This window comes from Monodelphis domestica, chromosome 3 (genome assembly GCF_027887165.1).
Source record: "Monodelphis domestica isolate mMonDom1 chromosome 3, mMonDom1.pri, whole genome shotgun sequence".
NCBI lineage: Eukaryota > Metazoa > Chordata > Mammalia > Didelphimorphia > Didelphidae > Monodelphis > Monodelphis domestica.
The window spans coordinates 477145130-477172118 of NC_077229.1; the positions used below are offsets into that span (position 1 = coordinate 477145130).

The 26989-nt window shown below is 35.6% G+C and overlaps 1 protein-coding gene across 2 annotated transcripts in view; it reads right to left on the bottom strand.

Moving 5' to 3' along the window:
- ELL2 (elongation factor for RNA polymerase II 2) overlaps window positions 1-26989 on the bottom strand; it is a 105488-nt gene that overhangs the window by 66491 nt on the left and 12008 nt on the right. The window contains exon 2 of one of the 2 annotated variants that reach the window (XM_056824678.1): window positions 17463-17510. The exons of the other annotated variant lie outside the window; for it this stretch is intronic. Within the exon in view, the coding sequence (XP_056680656.1) occupies window positions 17463-17510 (48 nt within the window). The remainder of the gene's footprint in view (window positions 1-17462; window positions 17511-26989) is intronic. 2 annotated transcript variants of the gene reach the window in all.

Consider the following 26989-nt stretch of genomic DNA (forward strand, 5'->3'; position numbering starts at 1 on the left):
AGTCAAAATAAGAAACTATCCAATTTTTAGCACCTCTTCATCCCATGTTCTAGGATCTGCAGGATTCTGTCTTTTTCTTTTGGTTCTATAAATTGTTTATCTGTCTAATCTCTGGGTTTTGCTATCTAGGGCATCCTTCACTTCTCTATCATTGTACCAAGCCTTTGCACTATCCAACTGCCCAGAAATGTTAGTGCTGACTTGTAGGAAAGTGGCTTCTCCTCCCACATGCCTGATAACAGCCAGTAACAGTCTGTGCGCTTTCCTTTCCAAACAGTGATCTGAGGGCAACAACTGAGTTCTCCTACTCAGGCAATAGTTGGCTCATGAGATACTTGGCTAGCTTTGGATAAATTTTCAATTTCTCCCTACTTGAATAACTTTTCCTTGTAGACTGTTTTTCAAACTTTTAGTCATTTCCCATGGCTCTTCATAGCACTTCTTTTAAGTTTTCTCCTTTTTCACTTAAATTTAAGACCTCAAATTTCATTATTAAACAATACTAAATTCACAAGAGGATGACCACCTTATTATAGTCTATCATCATACTTCTCTGTAAAACTTCATTACATTCCTAATTTATGTTCAAATTGTCATTCTTTAATATCTTTAAACTAACATACCTTGTGGTAGCTCAGTGGATTGAGAGCTAGGCCTAGTGATGGGAGGTCCTAGGTTCAAATCTGGCCTCAGACACTTCCCAGCTGTGTGACCCTGGGCAAGTCACTTAACCCCCATTGCCTAGCCCTTACCACTCTTCTGCCTTGGAGCCAATATACAATATACAGGGTTTTATTAAAAAATAATAATAACATACCTTGTAAATATTTAATAAATGCTACTCATTCCTCATGCTAACTATATTAACCTGCTTTGTTTTCCAAGATGTAAGACCAATTTTTATTTCTGTCTATGAGAACCTAATATGAATTTCCAGTAGTTAGAATGTAATATTCTTTTGTTTTAGCATTAGAAAATATCCTTTCACTAGAATCAAATATAAGAAGAAATTTTTTTCTCTCAATATTAGACGATATGAATTTTGATTAATATCTAGAAAAACAGATCTTAGAATTGCTGGGTATAAATTCAAGGTGCTCGTAACATGTTCATCCTCCTCTGAAGATGAATAAGTCTTATTCTTGCCTCATCACTGTATAAGGATAATCCTGGGCTCTTAGTGGTTGAGTCAGAATAGTGGAAAGCTCTTGGTAAGTTCACCAAGCAGGAAAGGCTTCAGGTATAGGTGAGGAGAAACACTCTTAATACCTCCCCAAATTACATCAGCTTTCTTGGCTGCTATATAACATTGCTAATTCACATTGAGCTTGCAGTCAACTAAAATCTCCAGGTCTTTTTTTTTTCCTTCCTCAGATTCATTGCTGCCCAGGCAAGTGCCATCATCACATAGATAGCTGGTTACTAGCTGAAGATTTTTTTCTATTACAGCTCTTAAATATATCTGTTAAGGGGTAGGGGTACCAGTATACACATATGATTGAAATTATAATTCTTTGAATTGTAGAAGTATAAAAAGTTCACAGTGCCAAGATTCAACATGTAACAAAAGTTAAAAGACTTGTTGAAATACACAAGCAATATAATAAGACATAAGTAGGTATTTTATGCTGCATATGGTAAAATTGAAAAGATCTTAGTTATAGAGAACTGTGAAACTCCAGCTAGGATAGCACCAACAAGTGTTATAAGACATGGCATTGGGTTTACATCAAACTATCTAAGTTTAATAATCAGAACTTATCTTTTCCTTAAAGTGACAGTTTGCTTATCTAATACATACAATAATAACATTTATATTTTAATATTCTCAACCTGTTTTTAATTGAAATCATGAAATTCAAATCTAATTGAAATCATGGTTCAAGCAATTCTACAATCTCAAAGGCTATTAGTTCATCCCATATCTGAATAGGCACCTATGGACCAAATGAACTGAATATAATAATCTAGATACACCTGATTAGCACAGATTACAACCTCCCAAATGTTGTTTTCTTTTATAATAAAATTGCCAGTCCTCAATTGACACAAATATTTCAAATGTACAAAAAGAACATGAAACCTATATAAGAAATTATGAACCTCTGTTATTTACAATTTATTTTTTAAGATGTGTGTGTATAGATGTATATATACACACACATACAAATTTTAACAAGGGTAAGAAAACTTTTATTTGCCTGTGTGCCTTTCTGAGCTTTTTTATTTACTTTTGTGCATTTAAAAGATGTTTTATTGATGCTCTTTTTTTTCTTTTCTCTCTTTTTTTAAACCCTTACCTTCTGTCTTAGAATCACAATACTATATATTGGTTCCAAGGCAAAAAAAAAAGAGTGATAAGGGCTAGGCAATGGGGGTTAAGTGACTTGCCCAGGGTCACACAGCTAGGAAGTATTTGAGGCCACTTTAAACTAGGACCTCCTGTCTCTAGGCCTGGCTCTCAATCCACTGTGCTACCCCCTCTCCCAGCTGCCTCTGATGCTCTTTTCCCCCTATAAACTATGCCTCTTTTAATATACTCCCAAATCATATTAGCTTTTTTTTTGGCTGCCATATAACACTTAACTCATATTGAGCTTGCAGTCTATTAAAGTGTCCATATCCCCACTTCCCACCCCCAGTTCATACTGTCTAGTCAAGTTTTCTCACATTGGAAAAAAACAAACAAACCAACCCTAACAATCAGTTTGGGGAACTCAAATCCAATTGAATCCAAGAAGACACTCCTCCAAATGGCCAAAGTACAACTCCATATTTATCCCTATTACATTTCAAATTATTTAATTTGGCCCACCATTCTACTATTCTGAAATCTTTTCAAATTCTGGCTGTCATTCAATATGTGAGCTACCCCTTATAGCTTGAAGTCCTATACAAATGTGATAACCATGCAACCTATGTCTTTACTCAAGATAAAAACTTCAATCTGTAAGGTCCAAGCATGAATCCCTCAAACCATCCTCTAAGCAATCTTCTTATTTTTAAAAAAAAATTATTTAGTCAATTTAGAACATTATTCCTAGGTTACAAGAATCATATTCTTTCCCTCCCCTCCTCTGACCCTTCCTGCAGCTGACTCTCAATTTCATTGGGTTTTACATGTGTCCTTGATCAGAACCTATTTCCATGTTGTTGGTGTTTGCACTAGGATATTCATTTAGAGCCTACATCCCCAATAATATCGGCCTCAACCCATGTAATCAAGCAGTTGTTTTTCTTCTATGTTTTTACTCCCACAGTTTTTCCTCTGAATGTGGATAGTGTTTTTTCTCGTAAATCCCTCTGAGTTGTTCAGGATCATTGCATTGCCACTAATGGAGAAGTTCATTACATTCAAATGTACCACAGTGTATCAGTAAGCAATCTTCTTATAGGATGACCTTGAAACATTAATTAATTCTTTGGGTCTGACAATTAAACCATCTTCAAATCCACCTAATTGTCTAGCCTATGCCTCTGAATCTTCTTCCTTAGAATAGCATGAGGGATTGTGTCAGATGACTTGCTAAAATCAAAGTATGTAGAGTATTCCCCTTCTACAATAATTAAAATAACTAACAATTACTTAGTTTTTTAGAGTTGAAAGTGATTTGCATACATTATTTCACTTAATCATTTAATTCTCACAACAACCTTGTGAAAGATGTACTTCAGGGTATTATTCCCATTTTATAAATGTGGAAACTGTCTCAGTTAAGGTAAATGATTTATTTATGTTCGTGCAACTGTAAATATTGGAGGAGGGACTATGGTTCAGAACTCGCTTAATGATTTAGTAATAGGATTCCCTGTCTAGAAACTATAAAAAAATGAGGTAAATCTGGCATGAACTTTTTTTGATGAAACCATATTGTCTTCATCTGATCATCATTGCCTTTTTGTTCACTTTCATTATCCACTGTGGTACAAGTGCAAATAGCTGAATTAGATATCAGAGGGGCTGGGTTTAAATGCTGGGCTCTTGTACTTATTACCCATGGAACCTTGGGCAAGTCCCTCAGCCACAGTTTCCTCATCTGTAAAATAAAAGAATTGGATGAGATGGTCCAAGAGGTCACTGTCAGCTCTAAACCTATGATCCTTTGACAAGAATTTTACCAGGAATCAAAGTTGAGTTTACTGGCATATAGTCTGCAGACTGGTCCCATTTTGGCAAACTGGGGTCAGTGTCTGCTCTCAATAACCCTGTCGCATCTCTCCTGAAAATTTTCAAAGATCACTAACAATGGCTCTGCAACCTCTAATTCTTTCAGTACATAGTTCATTGAAGTCAGATGACTTTAACTAATCAAAGGTAACTTAAGTGCTTTATTACTATGTGACTACTTAACTTTCACTTCAGCGAAGATCTTTTGGCTTTTTACTTTTCAAATCTCATCTCCTTGGTAGAGAAAACAGAAGCAAAATAAGAACCAAACAACTAGTTGTATTGTTTCTTACTAAGTTAGTACCTCATCCACCTCATTCGGTGGTCCTACCACTTCTTTGACTCTTCTCACCTTATTTTCTCTTAAAAACAAACAAACAAAAAAAAACAAAGAAAGAAATTCCAAACATATTTATAGCTTTCTTCATCAGCTTCTGTTCATTCTAAGTTTTAGTGTTTGTGATCCAATTCTATAAGAATAGATCATGTTTTTATACTACTTTTTTGTTAACTATTCTTACTTTTCTGTCTGTTACATTCTTAAAATTGATATATGAGGGCAGCTGAGTAATTCAGTGGATTGAGAGCCAGGCCTAGAGATGGGAGATCCTAGGTTCAAATCTGACCTCAGACACTTCCCAGCTGTGTGATCCTGGGCAAGTCACTTAACCCCCATTGCCTAGCCCTTACTGCTCTTCTGCCTTGGAACCAATACACAGTATTGATTCTAAGACAGAAGGTAAGGGTTTGAAAAAAAACATATTTACATAAATTAAGACAGTGGCCAAAACATTCAAACATACTTTCAGACAAATGCAGGTGTCTTTTTAAAGAATCTAAGTTGGCTGATGAATTTCCTGTGTATTCCAGAGTTTTTTTAAGCTAACATAGACTTTAATTCTCTTTTTTGTATTTCTCTTTTGACTTCACAATTTCATTGAGAGCACCTCATCCCTTGAAAGCTGACTTCTCTGCAGAATTTTAATCTATGGGAAACAATTTATTCTTTTATAATTTATAAGTCAGATTAAACCCAGCTTTTTTCTATACAAGATCTCTGAAGAAATAACTTTTGCCTGAGGCTTCTATCATGTCTACCTTTCCCTTCCACATTCAATTCCTCTTTAAACAGAAGTTCCTTTCATTGATTCTTCTACCTTTTAAAAGGATGAAATAATTCGTACATTCTGTTTTTAGCAAAGAGTATGAGTGGTTGTATAACTAACTAGTAACTGATAACTAAAGCCTCTCATCCATTTATGTCATGTTTTCATGCCAGCCTTGCGATTTGTTTTCCAAATATACCCTCTATTTTCTCCTTCTGTTCATGTGGTTGGAAATATACTACCATGACAACACTGCCTTCTATTTACTTTCTGTGTTAATCTTCACCCGAAGATTTGGAGCAAATTTCTCTTTCTCTCCCCCAACCCCTAATCCTGGCTTTCCTCAAGTGAGTATTTATTCTTAATATACAAAATTACTTTCTTTCACTCATATCCTCACTTCACTTATACTGTTTCTTTAAAATAAGGGATGCCTTCCTAGAGGCAGTCTAGTCAAGGGTCCAAACTCACCACATATCATTGATAACAACTAATATCAAATTTTCTTCCTTGTATTACATATATTTATATATTTGTCTAAAGGTATTTTAGGCTATGCATTTTACATTTCAATTTCCTGAAAATTTCTGCATATGATTATAAAAAGGATGGCTCTCATATAAATTTGCCACATATTAAAAAAAAAGGTTAAGTGTGGCAAACTGAGTAGAGAACTCATCTTGAAGTCAGGTGATAACCTGGTTTCAAATCCATCCTCTGCCTTAATTAACTTCTATGAGAGAAAAATTTTTCTCATGGAAAAAGAAAGGAATATTGTTTGTAGCACCTAACTCTCAGAATTTTTATGAGGGTCATATGAGAGAATTCATATAAAATGTTTTTGAAAATTTTAAGTGCTTATTAAATAAACATTAGTGCTTATTGTTAAAGGCAATAATAATAATGAGTATAATTTAGTAGCACATTAGAGTTTGCAAAATCTTTTACATACATCTGACTTTTAGAGAAATAAGCCCATTACCCATATAATATACACATGTACCAAGTGAAACAAAATAAAACAAAATTGAAAGATTTTTATCTAGGCAAAATCTTGGTAAAACATCACTGAATCATCTAAATTATTCTATTTTACTGTTATTTTGTAGCATCAAAATGCTTCTTAAAATAGGCAATGCTTGGCTTCTACTAAGTTATCTGTTAAAATGGCCATGGATCTTTATTTTTATGACACTGGTGGCTCAAATTTAGGGAATACTTTAGCAAAAAAGTGTTTTTTAGGAGTGTCAACATGAATAATTTTTTAAGGTTTGTCTTTTCAGCTAATGTAAATGAATTAAGCAACATTCCACTCAGCAAGCATTTATTAATAACCTATATTATACAAGATACTGGGAATACAAAGATGAAAATAACGTAAGTCCTCAAGAAGCTCACAACAGAGAAAATATTTATAATTTTGAGTTCTTCCACAGTCCCCAGAAAAATTATAAGGTTCCTATAATAGGCGTAAGTACAAAGGAAAAACATATACATATATATAAGCACTTGTTAAGAGAGAAGAAAATGAATATTTCTATATTAATAGGATAGAGAACTTTTCTCATTATTAACATATATGCCTCAATGAGCTAGAACTTAAAATTGAAAGAATCCTGGAGGAAAAAGATGGTTTTTGATTCTTCTTAATATGGAATGTGTTTCCAGACTTAATGATCTTTCTTGGAGAACTATAAAATTATGTTTGCAGCTGGTCTAAGCGCTAGCCTGTGTTTGGGTTGGGGGGTGAGGAGGGAAGTATCTCCAAGGAAAAGAAATGATTTAGAATCCCTTAGTAATCACATTAACCCCTTAGCCTCTTAGTATTCATGCATGGATAAAATTTATAACACTGAACACTGGGGTAGTTTGATACTCCAGATAACTCTTATCACCTTCTCTCTGCTATTCTCAAAAGATAATTATAGATTGCTATGGGAAGGACTATACTGCCTTATTTTTAACTCGTTAGTGATCATTCCTTTTAGGCCCTTCTGTTACCATTAGACTGTCAACATTAGAACTCCTTGAGACCAGGGATTGTCTTTTGCCTTTCTTTGTATTGCCAGCATTTAGCACATTTCCAGACATAAAATGGGTGTTTAATAAATGCTTGCTGATTTGATTTCTACATATAACTGATAATCCCAAAGAATCTGAACTCTAAGGAGGTCTAAAGTTTGAAATGGGAAGCATTCAATAGTATGTAAAGTTATTTCTCCTTGGACCTTTTAGGATTACGTAGTTCTTCCCACATCAGAAAAGAGTTAAACCCACTTCTCTGAACCGGTTGGTGTTTTGCATCAGTCTGAGAAGTGATACCATCCATTCTTAGTGCCACCTATCTCAGATTGTTGTAGGAAATTATATAATGATATAAATGATATAATGTATGTCCAGTCAAAAAGTATTTATTATTATCATTATGTAGGCTATTGTGTTAGGCATTCTGCTAAGAAATACAAAAACTGTTCTTGACCTTAAGAAGTTTACAACTTAATCAAGTTAAGTCAATAAGCAATTATTAAGTGCCCACTGTCTTCCAAGCACTGTGCTAAGCACTGGTGAGCCAAATAAAGGCACTAGACAGTTCTTGCTCTAATGGAGCTCCCAAATCTAAATGTGGAGACAAAATGCAAACAACCATGTACAAACAAGATACTGATGGGAGAAACTGGGGATGTTTTTAGAAAGAAGTCAATAGCACTAGGGGAAACTAGGAAACACTTCATGTAGAATGTGGGATATCATATGAGGAAGTGCCTTCTAGACTTACTTCATTTTTTAGCCTTTCCTTTCAGTCTTAGAATTGATACTTAATGCCATTCTAAGGCAGAAGAGAAGTAAGAGCTAGGCAACTGGTGGTTAAGTGACTTTGCCAGGGTCACAATTAGGAAGTGTTTGAGGCCACATATGAACCCACGTGCCCCTGCCCCCAGGCCTGGTTCTCTTTCCACTGAGCTACCTAGCTGCCCCCTTCTATACTTATTAACAAGGAGGTATGGTGCAATAGAAAGAATTAGGAATAAGATTAGGATTAGGAATTAGGATTAGGAGTAAGAAAGCCAAAAATTAAATTCTAGCTAAGGTACTGACTACTTATGTAACTTTGGGTAAATCACTTAAATATAAAATACAACCTAAAAGTTAAATACCTAAATGTCATCTACTGTCAGTGCTAAACAAGTCACTGAGATAATTTATGGGTTATTCAAACCAAAGATGGGAAAAAAAAGAGGACAAAGGGATATTATCTAGGAAGGAAAGGAAGCCTTAAGGTTTTATTTTTATCTCCACTGCTTGTTTTAGGCCTGTAGTTAATTATGCCTTTAAAGTACATAATGAACTAAGGAATGGCAGTAGGCAGGAAGCACTTTTAGGGTCTAAGGCATAGGTGCTGGTTTCAAGTGGGCTGAAATTGCCTGCTAATTTGGAACACTATATAATTTAGTTTTTTAAACCCTGAGACTTCTGCCCATCCCCAAATAACTTGAAATGGATAATTAGCAAAGTATTTCTAAATGCTTTGTTGGAGTTTTTAAGGGAATTTTTTTTTTTACTCTTAGATATCCTCTAGACTGTTGTGTGTCATATTCAGTCATCTGTTTGACCTGAGATCTAATCTTCTGAGTTCTTTTGCAAAGCATTTATTTAAAACTTGTTAGGCTGGCTGAATCTTTGCATATTCTTCTAAATGTACAAGCCTAATATGTCGTACATATTTATTGCTCACCTGTGTCCCATTCACCTTTTTAAATGAATTTTTCTTTATTTAAAAAAAAAAAGACCAATCACCAACAATGGGAACAGGGGAAAGAAAGGAGGGCTAGGTTAACTGTATTAAAGGTTACTGTAGCATTAAGCCCCAAATTTAAGCAAATTAACAATATAATACAGCAAATATAAAGAGGGTAACTTTATTCCCTTAAACATATTGGGTTACTCTATTGGGACTTTAGCATTAAAATGAAAATTGCCTCTTATAACCCTATCATTTAATGTAATCATTCCATCGAGGATACAAGTTCCCAAAGCCCTGGAAGCAAATCTACCAGAGGAGGAATACCACATGGCTGCATAATCAGTCATTACTTACAGATGAAAATCTGTTTCACAATTCATTTAAATTATGGATATATCAGAGACATGTCAGCTGTTTAGTGAATTTCTTAATATCCCTTAGGATATTTTACCCACCAGTTGTTGTACTAATACTTGCTTCTATAACAGGGTAGCACAGTGGATAAAGAGATGGCCTTGGGAGCAAGGGAAGACCCGAGTTTAAGTCCCTAGGTAGGTGATTCAACTTCTCAGAGCTTTAGGAAACTTTTTATTACAAAAGTTGCATAAGTTATGTTGATTTGTACTGGTAGAGAAAGTTTTCACACCTGGAGTTCCCTACAGAAATTAAATCTGAGGTCTGAATAAAACTCCATCTGTGTATGGTTATACACATGCAGGCACACATACTCCTATCTCTGGTGGTCATGTTTCAACACAAGTTCTAAAAGGGCAGTTTGGATAAGTACTTCTTCATTACTTCCAGGATTCTAGAACCCTGGAGTCACCTCTATGCCACGGTGAAATAATGGGCTAGGATTTTGGCAGAAGAATTCTATTATGATTTTCTCCCCCTCATTGGACTGATGTGCTAAAGAGTAACAGTGGGGAAGGTAACTGCACAGTCCCAAGCTGATGCTGAATCATCATGGCATGGAGGTGACCCTGGATTCTTGGAATCTATGCTAGTGGATCACAAACTCTGGCAGGTTCTACAATGCTGGAAAGACTCTGAGTGCAGTCCCTATAACAGATGGTGCCTATTTTGCTAAGAACTATCTTAAGTACAGAGAAGATTATCACCCATAGGCTGACCACTTGGTGATGAATTCTTCAGCCATGGCAACTCATAAAATGAATAGTACAAAGTGGCCTTCATTCATATGCATCTGTAAGGTGGTGGCAAGGGTGCTAACAGTCATATAGCTTTTGGGCTATCTATAAATTTGACTATGGGTTTCCCAGCCTCGAATCTCTCCACACTATAATCCATGCTCCACGCAATTGTCAAATGGATCTTCCTAAAGTGTGCAGGTCTGGCCATTCATTAAACTCCGGTGGTTCCCTATCACCTCCACAATCAATTACAAAATCTTCCACATAGTCGATAAATCCCTTCATAACCTCCCTACCTTTCTAATCTTACACCTAACTCCTCATTCACGTATTTAGTGATACAAGGACACTGACCTCCTTGCTGTTCCTCTCACACGTGGCATTCCATTTACCAATTCTGGTCATTTTTGCTGGCTGCCTTCCATGCCTGCAAAGCTCTCTGTCTTCGCTGCCATCTCCAAGATTCTCTGGCTCTCTCAATCTCAGCTAAAATTCTACCTTCTTCTGTAAAAAGCTTTTCCCATTCCTCCTTAATCTTAGTGCCTTCCTTCTGAGGGAACTCCCAAATTATCAAATGTATTTCCTGTTTGTACATAGTTATTTACATGTTATCTTTCCCATTGGAGTATAAGTTTTTTGAAAGTAGGCAATGCTTTTGTTTTGTTGTTGTTGTTTTAAAGCCTAGTCCAGAACCTGGCACAGAACAGGCTATCAGTCACTTACTAAATGCTACCTGATTGACTGACTGATTGAGACTCCAAATGAAAGATTTATTTATCCAATGTCCTAGTAGATATACTAGAGAAAATGAACTGCATCAATATTGACATCCTTGCTATAAATGAAATTAGAAGACAGAAGGAAATTGCAGCTAAATGAAAAGATGGATGGGGTACAGATTCTTTTTACAGAGGCAAATAAAGAAACTGGCAAAGGTGGTTTTATTGTGCAACCAAAGGCAACAAGTTGTAAAATACATGGGACATTTGGACATGTCTTTACAATCCCAGGATAGGCATATGCAAAAAGATGACTAACTGCAGCTAATGTCATTGGCCCTCCAAATTAAATCTAAATATACTTTGATAATGGGTGCCTGTAATGCATATATAAGTACAAGTAAGAAAGGCAAAAACACATTGGAAAATTAATTGGGTTTGCAAACTACATGGAAACCTCCTGGTAATAAGTCACAAATATTATATTTTTTAAAATGGAAGATGCACAAGATGAACATAAAATACTACTATTATTGCTACTACTAATAACTAGCATTTATACAACCCACCTGTGCTAGGCATTATGCTAAGCACTTCACAATTATTATCCCATCTGACCCTCACAACAGCCCTGGAGGGTAGGTACTTTTATTGTTCCCATGTGATAGTTGAGGAGACTGAGGAAAATAGAGATTAAGTTATTTGCCTAAGGACATAAGAGCTAGTAAATCTGATCTCTCTATTTACTGATTATAAGAAGGGGGGGGGGGAGAAAAACCCATTGATTCAGTATAGCTAAGTGTTAACTTAAAGTTTTCCATCAACAAGGTATTACCCATGTAAGTCAAAATTATATAAGATTCCCTTAAAACGAAGACACCTGGTCATCAAAATCAAGCAAAGTGTAAATGAGAATAATGTTGGCTTGTCAAAGAGTTTGCCATGGTCAAGGGAAGAGAACTCCTGCAGAGTCCAACTCAAAGAGAGATTCCCTATGGACTGTGAGATGTTCTAGATATTCTTGTAAACTTTTATATATTATCATTTTGGTTGCTAGAATCTGGCAGTGTTCTAAAAGAGATCCATAATAATTCAAACCCAAAATAGTTTGGGCCTAACTATTTCACAAAGGAAAATACAAATGGATAAGGAAAATCTATTGTTCAGACTATTTTATGTGTAGTTGTATAGAATCCTGAGAGTTTATCTAATGTTGTACAAACACTAAAAAATGGACAATGATATGGGCCCCAGAAGTGAATGGAATATGAAAGCAGCTTGAATGGTCTCTGTGAGGCTTTAAGTTTCTTAAGCTCCCCGTTGTTTCACCCTGAAACAAAGGCCCATATTTTTAAAACCAATGTTCTTCTAGTGATGTAGTGTAACTACAAGACATAGAATACCAGACTCCAAAAAAAAAGATCCTTAGATCACTGCCCAAAGGGCATCAGAGAGGCAGGCTCATGGTGGATATGTGTAGGCTACAACACATTATAAATGTGGAATTAAACAGAAACAGAATTGTATCAATTTTGAACATTCTTACTAATCAGAAGACAGACAGAAATTGCAGCTAAATAAAAGAATGGCACACAGAGAAGCAAATAAAGGAACTGGCAAAGGTGGTCTCCCTGTGTAGCCAAAGGCAACAAGACACAAAATTTTACAAAACATTTGGTTCTCTCTTGCACAGTGCCATGATAATCATGTTCAAAAAGACAGGAAAAGAATTAAAAAGGGTGTACCCAAAGTAGTGTGTGACTCAATTCTCTCATTATTCTAGTCTATCCTACACAATGCTGCCAAAGAAAGTTACCTTCTACATAGACCAAATAACTCTTCTATTCAATCAACTTAAGTGGCTTCCTATCATCTCTTGGATCAAATAAAAACTCCTCTGTTTTCAAAGCCTATGCAACCTGACTCTAATCTATACTTCCAGCCTTTATTGACATAACTTTTTCTCCCACACTGTGATTCAATCAAACTGACTTTCTCTCTGTTCCTCATGTTTTATTCCACCTCCCTGACTCTATGCCTATGCACTGGTTGTCATGCCTCATGCCTCAAATGTACTTACTCTTGTCTTATCTAACCCTCATAAGTAGGTTCCCATAAGCCACAGATTAAATGTCAACTAACTTCTGCATGAAATCCTTTTTTACTTACCTCTCTAAATGCTACTACTACCTCTTCCAAACTACTCTGTGTATATGTGTATATAGCTATATACATGCTACTTATTAACTTTATATTTATGCTGTATATATTTTAGACATACATTTATATGAATACTATATGACATGTATATTTTAAATATACATCATGTATGTATAATGTAAAATGTATACTGCATACATTATATTACTTTTTGTCTTTCCCATTAGAATGTAAGTTCTTTGCAGGTAGGGATTATTTCATTCCTTCTATTTGTAGTCTAATACAATGCCTAGTATATACTTTTGGCACTTAATCAAAACTTATTGATGGACTATATTATTCATTCTTACACCCAAAGATCAGGAAAATAGATTTATTTTTTTAAAGTACCTCTAGAATACAAATTGTTGAAACTGTCCATGTAATATAATTTTTGGTATCTAAAGGAATTGTGTTCTGAACTTAAGTTTATAGGGAAATGAACATGAAGTTAAGAGGGTTGGCATTTTACCAGTGCAGTCCTTCCTAATAAATAATTTTAGCATGCCAATACAATAGTTCAAATAGAGTTCTAGCAAAAAACAACTGTCTTTACTGTTCAATAAAATTTATTTACAAAAAGAAACTTAATAGTCACTATAAAACTTTGAGCATCTTGGGCATAGGTTTGAGAACCACAAAGATGATTTGTTCAGTTAAACACATTGTGAATAAGGGTCTTTTTCAAGGGATTTTATAAAGAGTTTCTGACACTTATCAGTTTTAGAAAACAGAATTCCCTATTCTCACTGGAACATTTTCCTACTTCTCATCCTAGTTCTTGGTGCTTTATAAATAGGACAATTCAATTATGTGTGCTCTTTAAAAAGACAGGATATTAAAACCTATTCACACATTGTACACAAGAATGATAGTATAAAAGAGTGCAAATGAAGTTATTCAGAATTGCCAAATAAATAACTTGCCTAACATTCCAGGTTGTATATATTTAGAGGAAAATTTAAACAAGAATATACTCAGACACAAAAGTGAAATACTTGAGTTATAAATAATATATTGGGGGAAGCTAGGTAGCTCAGTGAATTGCAAGCTAGGCCTGACCTGGGGTCATATTTGACACTTCTTAGCTGTGTGACCCTGAGTAAGTCATTTAGCCCCCCACCCCCCTTGCTTAGCTCTTACCATTCTTCTATCTTGGAACCAATACACATTGTTGATTCTAGGACCAAAGGTGAGGGATTAAAAAAAAAAAGTTAAACTGAAGGTTCATGCATATAAAATGGAAAATGCTGGTCACCTAAAGCATGATAAATAACAGGGAAAAGCATAACTGAGAAGAATTCAGCAGAGGTCTTAGCAGGTAAATCAGAAGATGTAAGGACTCAGTTTTAAGACACCATAGGAATTTTAACAACATTTCAATTCATCTTTGAATAGGCCAATAAACTAAACAGGCAGGACAATTAATGTAGACTTAAAAACCAAGGCTAACACCTAAGAAATGTAACATTGTTAAATAAAATTGTTGAATGAATCCCTTCAAGGAAATGTCTCAACCACTGTACTGAAAGGGCTCCTCACAAGAAAAACATAGGAAGGAAATACAAATTTATGGAAATTACCAGATTTTTAAGTCTCATCTATATAGCATAGCAGAGTAGTCAGCCTTATATATGGTCAAGAAATACTGAGTTCAAGGGCTGTTCCTAACCCCAAATATCTGAGTCCTTGAGTGAATTATTTAGCTTCTCAGTGGCAAGCTGAGGTTAAAAGTAACAAATAAATTGTAATTCTTCATTAGTGATGAATGTTTTCACATAAGGAATTCCCTAAACTGATGAAATGGGGGGAGGGGGAGGTTTGGGAACTGCCCTCCCACTTACTGTTACTAAACAATCCTGAATTCACCTTGTTGCCTGTGGACTTGTTAATGTGTGTGTGTGGGGGGGGGAGGGGGGCAATCAGGAGAGAGGAAGATGTGTGCAAGGCCAACACTAAGATCCCCCTGTTTGTCTGTCTTCCTTATCCTCACCCCCAACCCCACCCCATGTCCAGTCTTCACACTGAGGGACAAAAGTTCTGAAAGGTAGCTGGAACTATTCCAAAGATGAACTCTGTCATTCTGCCCCAGGTTGGACAGAAAGTCATCTCCTTCGCAGTGCTTAAACTAAACTGAGGGCTCATTTGGAAGGATGCAAACCTCAGCCTTCCCCCATCTCCTTGGGGCAGGCTAGCTGGGGTGACTCTAGTCTTGGTATCTCCCTGACCAATTTGGTCTCCTCCCCGACTGGGTGGAGAGAGAAAAGGAGGAAAAGGACAAAAAAGGCAGAGATATAGTCATATTCAGCAAAGAGGGGCAAGCAGATTAGGCCCTGCCTCGCCTTATTCTCCTCCCACCTCGTCAGAGAGCCTAGAATCATATCTCCTAAAATGTGAAGGATTTCCTGTACATGTCTAAAGGAGGCCACAAAAATTCACATATTAAAAAGAAATTCTTCTGAGCCAATGAAAGATAATAGAGCCCCAGATTCATAGCCAAGAACTGAGGCTTGAATTCTAGCTCAGATGGTCTTTGACACATCCTTTGGGTGCTACATCTGTAAAATGAGGGAGTTGGACTATGTCTCAGGGCCTTTGCAAGCTTTAAACCCTTTGATCATAAGTAAACCGACATTCCTTGAACTTTTTAAACAACTATACAGTGGGGCCTAGCTATAACAATGCCTCTTCCAGAACAAAATTCAACCTATAAAGCTGTTTCATCTTACATCAAATTAGTAGGGTTGTCAGTTATAGAAATGTCAAAGGGATGTCATCATAAGGCTCAACCCTGACATATATGAAGATTTCTACTAAAGAGGAATATAAAAATTTCCTTTAGCTCAGATTTGGAGGGAAGAAAAGGCTTTTCTTCTTTCTTTCTTTCTTTTTTTAAATAAAACCCTTACCTTGCGTCTTGGAGTCAACACTGTATATTGGCTCCAAGGCAGAAGAGTGGTTAGAGCTAGGCAATGGGGGTCAAGTGACTTGCCCAGGGTCACACAGCTGGGAAGTGTCTGAGGCCCAAATTTGAACCTAGGACCTCCCGTCTATAGGCCTGGTTCTCAATTCACTGAGCCACCCAGCTGTCCCCTTTTATTTCTTAAAACCTGGTTTGTACAGAATATTCCTTTGTCCCTCTCTGTAATTATTAAAATAAAAAAAAAAGGTATACAGAGCTTTTTTACTTTAAAAAAAATGAAGGCACATTCCCTTTGACAAAGCTTAAAAAAAAGGTAACAAAGAATATATACCAATATCACCAATCATAAAATTTCTCCCTCAATTTCCTTTCCTGTTTGGCAAGAAAATCAACTTCCAGAAATGTATATATTTTTAAAAAAAACATATAATACAACCATTGCTTAAGACATGTATGTGAGGGAGGGGATTTTAATTCATGTGAAGGACATACAGAGAATGAACCTATCTTATCTTCCATCAAAGTAGTAATGTTTATATTTTATTTCTTTAATGTTTATATATAGGTCATCAATTTTATAGATTTATCTGTAATTAATATCCCATATCTAGAGCTTTTGCTATTATTTTCATCCCTAAATGGAGCAATAAACTAGACACAGGAAGCTTTGCTATATTCTTTAGATCTCCTACTTCTATGTGTACAAGAAACTCTTAATTTTCTATCTATACATTACATTTATACACCTTAAATGAATTGTGAAATTTTGCCACATTCCACTCAATACTGATGGTAATTAGGGATCCATAAATTGCTTCCAATTGTTTTTAATTCCTTAGACTAAAGCACAGAATCATAGAACCTTGTGACCTAAACCAACTCTCTCACTTTAAGAAAACCTTCCCTAACATTCTTAAAAAAGTAGTTGGTCAGGCAACCTCTGCTTGAATAAACTCCAGTGACAGATCATATTACTTAAAAAGGAAACCAGTTCCATTTTATACATCTCCAACTATTAAAAAGTTCTTCCAAATATTTAATAATAATTTTTTCCTATTTAAAAATATTAATATCTAGGTTTTCCTTATAATTGTTGTTAACTCCTTAGAGCAGAATCAAATGGAGCTGGACTCTGATCAGTTATATAGTCTATAAAGTCTATAGAGTTAAGAAGAAGTAATTCATATATTGCTTTTATTATAATAATTTATTTTAGTAATTTGTGGTTTATTTACATATATCTACTTATTTACTTTAAATTCACAAAGGATGAACTAACCATGGTGCTCATCAAACCAAACCATGAGCAAAGGATGCTAGTACCCTTAGTTATCATTGATTGTAAGAGGAACAGATGAAAAAAAAAACAGATTAGAAATTTAAACATAATAGGTGAACTATTTTTAAAAAGCCACTTTCCTGCAAAATTTTGACATTAAAAGAATACTCACCCCTTGGAGTCCTTGAAACTGAATTGAAGGTCTGGAAGGAGTTAAATTCTATTAAAAAAAAGGCAAAAAAAACCCCATATCAATCAGCTTAACATTGTGTTACAATAACAGTAATAACTTCTTAAAAACTTTAATTTTTTTGCAAATTTGGTAAGGATATGTTTCACAAAAAAAATCTTTGTTATTATATCTAACTTCTAACAACTCTGAGATTAAGATGACATGATAAAAATATAGCAATGTTTGAATTATAAAATCAAAAAATGTTTCTATCTTTTAGATTTTCTCCCCATTCTGACTTAATTTGTCAATTTGCATACAATATTATGTCATAAGAATATATTTTCTTGCTTAGTTTCTCAAATTTTTTAAGACTGTGTTAAAAAAAGAAACCAAAAGAAATAGAGAAATATAGCTGGCTGGTAAAATGCAGTAATTAAAATGTTTCAGAAGATTCAGAAGAAGACTAACCACCTCTATTTCCATTTTATTAGCAATGAACTGAGGACCAGGTAACATGGGGTATATAGATCTCCCTCTTCCCAAGGATCTACTTTCAAATAAGCACATTTTCTGGGACAATACTTTCAGTGTTTGAAACTTTTAAAATTTGAGCTGAATATCTGATCAAAAAGTAAATTTCCATTTAAATATATATGATTTGGAAAGATTTGTCTCATTTTTTACAAATGATGTATCTTGGAACCAATTTTTGGCAGAGGACAGGAGGATACATCTTCCAAAAATTTAGTTTAGAAAAGTTAAATTTCCTTCCTCTTTTTTTGTATCTCCCCATACCCCCAAATCAGGCTGTAAACTTAAGGTCAGGAATTTGTGTTGTAGTTAGTATCCAGCAGCATATATCCATTCAACAAAAATTTAAGTACTAAGTTGGTAGTACCCAATCAGTGTTGTTTGATTTGAGTATCTCTATTCCATGAAGTAAATCTGTACCTCATACTCAGTGTAGAATAATAATTTTGTAACACAACCTGAAAACATTAAACACAATTTCTTGCTATAGTATTCACTCTGATTCCAGATTAAAAACACACACACACACACACACAAGCACTCACAAGTACTTCTATGTTGTTCTTCATTAACAATTATTGGATAGTTTGATTTACAGTTCACAAAAAAATGTTTTCAAACTGAGGTTTTAGTAACATGGGAGTGACAGTCATTTAAATAGACAATAAATTAGAAGTACATGTTTCAAAGGGATATTATCTTTCTATAAAAAATCTAAGGAAAACAGTCACCGATCTATAATTCACAAAAATGACAAAAAAGTTTCTTGGAATATATATTCCATGACTAGGCACTACAATAGTAATTATCATAATGATGACAGCTAACATGCAGTCTTTACTCTGTGCCAGGCATTAGACTAAGCACTTTACAACTATTATCTCATTTGATACTCACAACCACTTTAAAAGGAAGGTGTTGTTATTATCCTTATTTGATAAATAAGGAAATTGAGGCAAACAGAGGGTAGCGACTAGCATAGGATAAGACAGCTAGCATGTATCTGAGGTTTGAAAATAACCCCAAAATAAAATTTTTTAAAAATATTAACATAACAACTACTTTTAGGTTTATCAACAAAAACTGAACTTCTTATTTTAAAATTAAAACCCTTACTTTCTGTCTTGGTAACAATTCTAAGACAGAAGGGCAAGGGTTAGGTAAATGGAGCTAAGTGACTTGCCCAGGATCACATGGGTAGGAAGTGTCCAAAGCCAAATTTGAACCCTGGTCATCCCAACTTCAGGTCTGGTCTTCTTTACACTATGCCACCTAACTTCTCCCAAAACCAAATTCATTTTTTAGTTTGGGTGCTATGGGCTTGAAAACACTAACTTTCGGTCATCCATCCAATTTATCATACTGTCTTTTGACAGTTAAACTGCCAGAACTGAGGTGGTCTACCCCTGCCTGCCTCTGACTTTCATCATTCCATTAGAATTACTTTGCAGGATCACCCAATGACCTCCTCCTTTCTCATATTGTTAATCTCCCAAGTAGAAATTATTATTTATAATCTACAACGGTAGCTAGGCCTGGTGCACAGAGCACTGCATTTGGAAGTCAGGGAGACTTAAGATAAAATTCTGCCTCTGACACTTAAGTTGTTTGACTCTAGGCAAATCATTAGTCTCAAGTCACAGTCTTGATTTCTTCATCTGTAAAATGAGAATGATAATCATAGCATTTACATCACAATATTGTGAGGATCAGATGAAATAATGTAAAGTGCTTTGCAAACCTTAGGTCACTAACTCATGTTATTGGGTATTCTTGACACTAATAGACATAACTTCCTTTTTGGAACTATCTTGTCTCTTGCTGTTTGGTCCTATATCCTTATGTGGCTTTTCTTCTGTTTCTGCCTCTTCTTTCTCCAGCCCTTAATTGTCTTTGGCCATCTTGTCTTTTTGTCATTCTACATTTGTTCTCTTAGGAAGCTTATAGTTTTAGCTACTTACCTTTAGCTGACTCCCTCCTCCAAAATCTAAATGTCCATTCTTATTCTCTTCCCCCCTCTAATCCTGTACCTATAAAAGCCTAGAAGTTATCCCTGTAAAAATATATCAATGATTCTTGATATGAAATGTCAAAAATTTATTTTCTTTCTTCCCAACCTCCCATCAAAAGAGGAGTTTTTCTCTATTTCTACCGATGACAACTAAGATTCAGAACTTAAGACTTATTTTTACTCTTCCCTCTCAATCCCTATATCAAACAATAATATATCAATACTTGGACGCAACACCATACCAAGTACTTATGAAAGACATACAAATAAAAGACATGATTCCCTGACCTTGAGTAGTTTATAATATAAAACAATAACATATTAAACTTTGTAGCAATTATAAAAATAACAATTCTGAAAGGGAAAAGAACAGAGCAAGTAGGACAGAGTAGCTGGGGCAGGTTATAAGCTACATGAAAGAAGAAAGAATTGAGTTGGATATTGGAGGACAGTGACAACAAAGTCATAGAGTCAAGAATAAGAATGATGTCTGCAAGGGAAACTGATTATGTCTACCAGGTAAAAACAGCTTTGACTTGGGAAATAATGGACAATAAACTGATAGGTTTGAATGAAGGCGAAATTATGGAAAGCTTTAAAACTGGGTAAAAGAGTTTGAATTAAATGAAGTATAAAATGGGGAATTATTACAGGTTTTTGAACAGAGGAGTGCTTTCAGAAGATACATTGGATATTGGAAGAAATTGTGGATCATTTGGATTTCTGCTGCAGTAATCCAGATGTGAGGTGATGATGGTGTCTCCTACATATTACCAACGGGGCAAAATGAAGGATTATGGGGACAACTGGGTGGTTCAGTGGATTGAGAGCCAATCCCAGAGACAGGAGGTCCTGGGTTCAAATCTGGCCTCTGATACTTCCTAGCTATGTGACCCTGGGCAAATCACTTAACCTCCATTGTCTACCCCTTACTGCAATTCTACCTTAGAACCAATATGCAATATTGATTCTAAGATGGAAGGTAAGGGTTTTAAAAATTAAAATAAAAAATAATGAAGGATTATATTGAAGAACTAGGTTCCCAGGATCATATATTTTAGAGCTGGAAAGGGTCTCAGAAAGGTGAAGTGATTTTTTACCCCTTTGCTTTTTTTGGCCCAGGGTGTTCCCCTTTACTAGAAGTTCCTGAATCCTCCTTGTCAATCCAGATTTATCACTCAGTTCTCTCACAGATCAACTTAGTCTTTATCCTTCTAAGATTTCCCAGACTATCCTCACTTCAGGCTGATTGCTCCCTGGCTTCCAGTTCCAGGACACTTAACTATATAATGTTATGCTAAGCACCTGAGGGGCAACTTGGTGAAGTGGAAAAAGGCCAGGACTCCAGAGTCAAAAAAGACTTAGGAATCTTTCTTTTAACATTTGCTAGTTATTTGCCTAAGAAGTCACTTTACTATTCTTTATTTAGCATTAGTTTCCTATTATGTAAAAGGGAAATAACACTGATAATACTTAACTACTCAGTATGATGGTGAGAATCAAATTATATAATACATGTAAAATGTTTTATAAATCCTAAAGTGGTAAAAGATTGTCAGCTACTATTACCGTTCATTATTATGGTTTTGCAATTTCTTCCAAGATGGGTGACTTGACTCTAGTGTTAATATAAGCTCCTAGAAGGCAGGTACTGTGTCTTCCATTTCTCTGGTTATTTAATATATTGTCCTTAGAACACACAGCAGTTACTCAAAATATACTTGCTGAATATATGAATTTTAGGATTTTAAGCCAACAGAATGCTCTGCCTAGATATTTGTAAAAAGGCAGTTATCTTTTCAGAATGTTTCAGTAAAGGAATAAGAAAGTTGGAGAAAAGGACCTTTTCATCATCATTTTGGTATTTTGATTCTAAAAAAGGATGACTTTTATATAATCATTTCAATTTTTCTCTAGTGTAGTTAAAACACTTTGACATAGGGGGAAAAAAAGCCCCAAGAAGCACATTTCTGTTCCTAAATATAATTCTAGTACTAAGGAATAGTCTACTGTAATGGAAGACATTTAATGGAATTATATCATCAATTTTCACTGAAAAAGTAAAAATTTCACAACTAACAAAAGTACCTTGCACACAGATCCAAGTATGCCAGAATAAAAGTTCTTTCCTGAACAGCTACAACAGAAAGTACATTGATGAGAGAACAACTTAAAATAGCTTCAAATGTATTGTTTTAAATTCTGATTCTAGACTCATATGCAATCCTGGACTATGGTTCTTAAATGACATAAAAAATGTAACAGGAAGAGACAGAATACTGTAGTACATTTGCTATATCTAAAAGTCCTTGGTCATGATAAGCCTAGTAAGTCTTGAGAATGAGCACCATTATAGAAATTCCTCAAACAACTATGACTTGACTTACATACTTATCTTATATCTACAAGCCAGATAAGACAATAAATTGTAAATCTAAGGAAACTTGTTTTGCCAAATGTTTCAATTATAAGATAAATGAAATGTTATGGACTTATTAATGTCCCTAAATTGTTCTTCAACTTTATACCATCAGAAGTAATGTGGAACATTGCTGGGGGTGGGGGGCAGGGTAGAAAGCCTACACTGGAATCAGGAAGACCTGGGTTCAAGTCACATCTCTGACACATACCTGTACTAAGGCAAGTCACTTAAATTTTTTGCTCAAGGCTATTCTCAAAGGCTATAAGATTGTAAGGAAGGTGCTGATTTGTACTGGTAGAAGGTTTCCTCAAAGGAAATTCCAATGAAATCATAGGTACTACCCTCACTTTCTCTCATACAGAATTTAAAATATTTTAAAGTGTTAAACAGAAATAAAAGTACAGTTTTGCCTTTTACATGACTAGCTGCAAAGAACTGAAAATAAGTTTTATTAATCAGTTAATTAGCAAGTATTTATGAAGTGCCAACTGTTCTAGGCAATGTGCTAGGGACTAGGGATACAAATGCAAACAATCTCAATATCTAAATGCAAAGAGCTTAAATCCTAATGGAAAAGACAAGGATGTACATGTATATATATATACTGTATATATACACACAAACTATATATAAAATACACATCGATATATATGTAAAATACACATAATACATATATATAAAATCCAAAACATATATTTAGAAGATACATAGGTATACTATATATTAAAAGGTGTATCTATATATGTATAGGTATAGACACACTTAAAGTGGTTGGGGAGGTACTAGTAGTTAGGTAGAATTGAGAGAGGCTTCATGAAGAAGATGGTGTTTAAACTATATCTTGAAGAAAAGAGATACTATGAGGAATAGGCAAGGAGAAAGTATTTTCAAGGGAGGAGGCTGGAGGTGGAGTACAGAAGAGAAGGCTGGTTGGACTGTGCAGGTGGGAAAATAATATTTAGTAAGGTTGGAAAAGTAGGATGCTAGCAGGGCAGGTTATATAGGACTTTAACAGCTAACCAGAGGAGTTTTTAATTCAATCATACAGGCAATTTGAAACCAATGGAGTTGACTTGGGTAATCGAGTCACACAGTAAGATCTGTGTTTAAGGAAAATCATCTTGGGGGAATCTACTGATGCCTCAGTGGATAGATCCTAGAGACTAGACCGCCTAGGTTTAAATATGGCCTCAGACACTTCCTAGCTATGTGACCTTGGGCACATCACTTAATCCCAATCCCTAGCCTCTTCTTCCTTGGAACCAGTTCTTAATATCAATTCTAAGACAGAAGATAAGGATTTTAAAGGAGAGGGGTAAAAATCATCTTGGCAACAGTGTGTAGGATGGACTAGAGTAAGGAGAGATTTGAGGCAGGGTGACTAATTCAGAGGCTATTACAATAATCTAGGTGAAAGGTGGTATAGACTTGAACTAAGGTGTGAGTTATGTGAATGGAGAGAAGGGGGAGAGGTAAGAGCTGCTATGAAGTTACAAACAGCCAGATTTGGCAACTAATTGGATATGTGAGATGAAGAATAGTGAGAAATCTAGGATAATGCTAAAGATATTAATCTGATAAACTGGAAGGATTGTGGTGCCTTTCAATAAAAATAGCAAAGAGGGAGGGATTTGGGAGAAGGTTATGGAATTTTGTTTGGGATATGTTGAGGTTAAAACTGTCTCTGGTACATCCAGTTCAAATATCTAGTAGGTAAGTGGTATAACAGGACTGAAGCCCAGGGATGAGACTAGACTGTGTATCTAAGGCTGAGTCATCTTCATGGAGACAGATGACAGTTAAAATCATAGGAGCAGAGGGCATATAGGCTTATGAATAGTTTGATGGATTATTAATTATTATAAATTAGTTGAGTGTTGTAAAGGGTGTCATCCCTCTTTACTTAGCAAAAGAGATGATTGGCTGGGTGCTAAACCCAGAGCAGGAGTGTCTTTCAGTCCCCATATGTGTTCTACTAGTGTCTTCATGAGGTCAGGAGGAAGGAAGGTCTCACACTCAGTATTTGGTTGTGGTAAACTTCTAGGACAACACTGGCCTCCTTGCTGTTGCTTGACCAAGACACTCATCTCCCAGGCCCAAGCATTTGCATTGGAATTCTGTTCCCCCTTGCCTCTACTGTAAGTTTCTACCGCATTCCAGGTAAAATCCCATCTTCTCCAAGAAGCCTTTCTCAATCTCTTCCTGTTAGCCCTTTCCTTTTATAGATTATGTCCATCTTGTTTGTACACAGTGATTTCCATGATTTCCCTATTAGACTATGTGTTCTTTGGGAGGAGGGGCAGTCTTTAGCTTTTCTTTGTATCTCTAGCACTTAGCAGAGTGCCTGGTACATAGCAGATGCTTAATAAATGCTCACTGACTATGACATTGAAGAGTACCATAAATTGGGCAGGCATGGATGGGTTGAGCTCTGCCTTCCTGGAGGAACTACCCACAGCCATAAGACCATGAGTGGTTCGTAATAAATGTTCATTGACTAAGAACTGCCTAATTAGAATAATCAAGCTTGACCCAGAGAAAAGAGGAGAAAACTCGCTTCCTTCTTTTCTATGCAAAAGGGGGACACTGAGAGTGTGGCACATTTTATGTACTCAGACATGGCTGATATGTTTAATGGATTTGCTGAACTGTTCCCCGCTTCTCTACTCCTTTTCTTTTTTTTATAGGGAATGCCTCTTCAGGGGTGGAAGGAGAAGAGGAGAGGGGCAGGTGGAGAAGAACATTATATAAAAATAATGTAGAAACAAAATATATCAATAAAATAAAATGAAATGAACTGATTGAAATGACCAGATCCAACAATTAGTAATTAATAGATTGGAAGGCTTCTGGTCAAGACTGCTACCTGAATAGAGGAAGGCTACCCAGCTTTCTTATTTACTTCAGTAAAACCTTGAAATTCTCACTAGACTGAATAATGATCAAGAAAATTAATGAGAAAGTACAGCACAGTAAGTGATTTCTTCCATCCATAAGTACATAAAATGTTAGCCAGCAGCCCATGGGCAATAGAAGGGACCATCAGCAAGCAAAACTAGTGCCATAGACAAATATGCCTGTAGCCTCACAGCTGGCCATCGAAGGGCCAGAGATATTCCTTGCCTATAGGGCTTTCTATCCTGAGGGATCACTATAAAAGGGCTCTCCTAGAAAGCCCCAGAGTAGCTATAAACCAATCTGGGGGCCTTTAGGAGCCCTGGGGGGGCACCAATGAATACAGCTCTGGTTAGGACAACTAAGAGGTCCCTTATCACTCTGTCAGGCAGACCTTTGAGAAATCTGAAGATTCAAAGCTCTAAATTTTAAAATAAGAAGGGGTGAGAAAGCCCAACCCAGAAAGGAGTCATCAGCCCAGGAACCCAGGTGACCCAGGGCAAAACTAAGCCAGGTTAACCTCCCCACCCAAAAAGCACTGCACAGGGAAGAGTCTGTTCCTGGCATAAAGCCCTGATTCAGGAAATAAAGCTGGAGAGATTGATAAAGAACCAAAGAAGACACTGATCAGTATAAATTTTTTTTTTTTTAATGTACAGGTCTCCAAAAGAAGAGAAACTCTATAACAATAAAAGCACAGGGGGGTGGGGAGAAGGATTTTCTATAAGAACTATATGAATACTTAAAAGAAATGAAGCAAGAGCTAAAAAAAGGAAATAAAAGCTATAAAGGAATAAATTGGGAGGATACATGAATGTCTCATGGAGTTTCTAGTCTATTCTAGTTTTCATGGAATCTTGTTACTTGGATAATAGTAAAGTTGCCATTTTCTCTTTGTAAATCATGAGTAGAACAAACTTCTTTGATCCAGAAAAGGAAACTAAAAGAGAAGAAAGAGAAAAGCAAAGAACTAGAATTTGAGGAGTTGTTAATCACCTGAGGGAATATCTGAACAAAATGTGGTATATTAATTCAATGGAATATTATTGAACCACAAGAAATGATGAAAGAGATGATTTCTGAGAATTCTTGGTAGTATGAACTCATGAAAAAGGAAGTAAGCAGAACCAAGAGATTATGCAAGCATAAAAAACACTGTGAAGAAAAACAACTTTGAATGACTTAAGAACTCATATCAATACAACAAATAACTATGTTTTCAAAAGAACTATAATAAAAAATGTTACCCACCTTCTGACAGAGGGACATGACACTTTATTTGTTTTACTTAACTATGCCTATTTGTTCAAATGAGTTTTTCCTCCCCTTTCTTGGATTTTTAGTTGCAAGGAGGTTGAGAGTGCCAAGGTAAATTCTGGAAGCCCCGAGTTTGCCCATTTCCCTTGAGAACTGGCCTTTAGGAAGTCCCAAATTGATTTTGCTTAGACTGAACAAGGGATCTCCAAGTATCCAGTAAGTGTCCTGAATAGGAGTAATAGAAATGCTCAAGTCCTCAATCACCCTTTTTGTCATAGAAGTTTCCTCCATAGTATCAGAGATCCATTCCCAAGAAGCCCAACATGGGGCAGGAGCCATCCTTTTTGTACCCATAGTAAGTTAGGTCACTCCTTAATACCTTAGCCTCTAGCTACAGCCTCTTTCCCA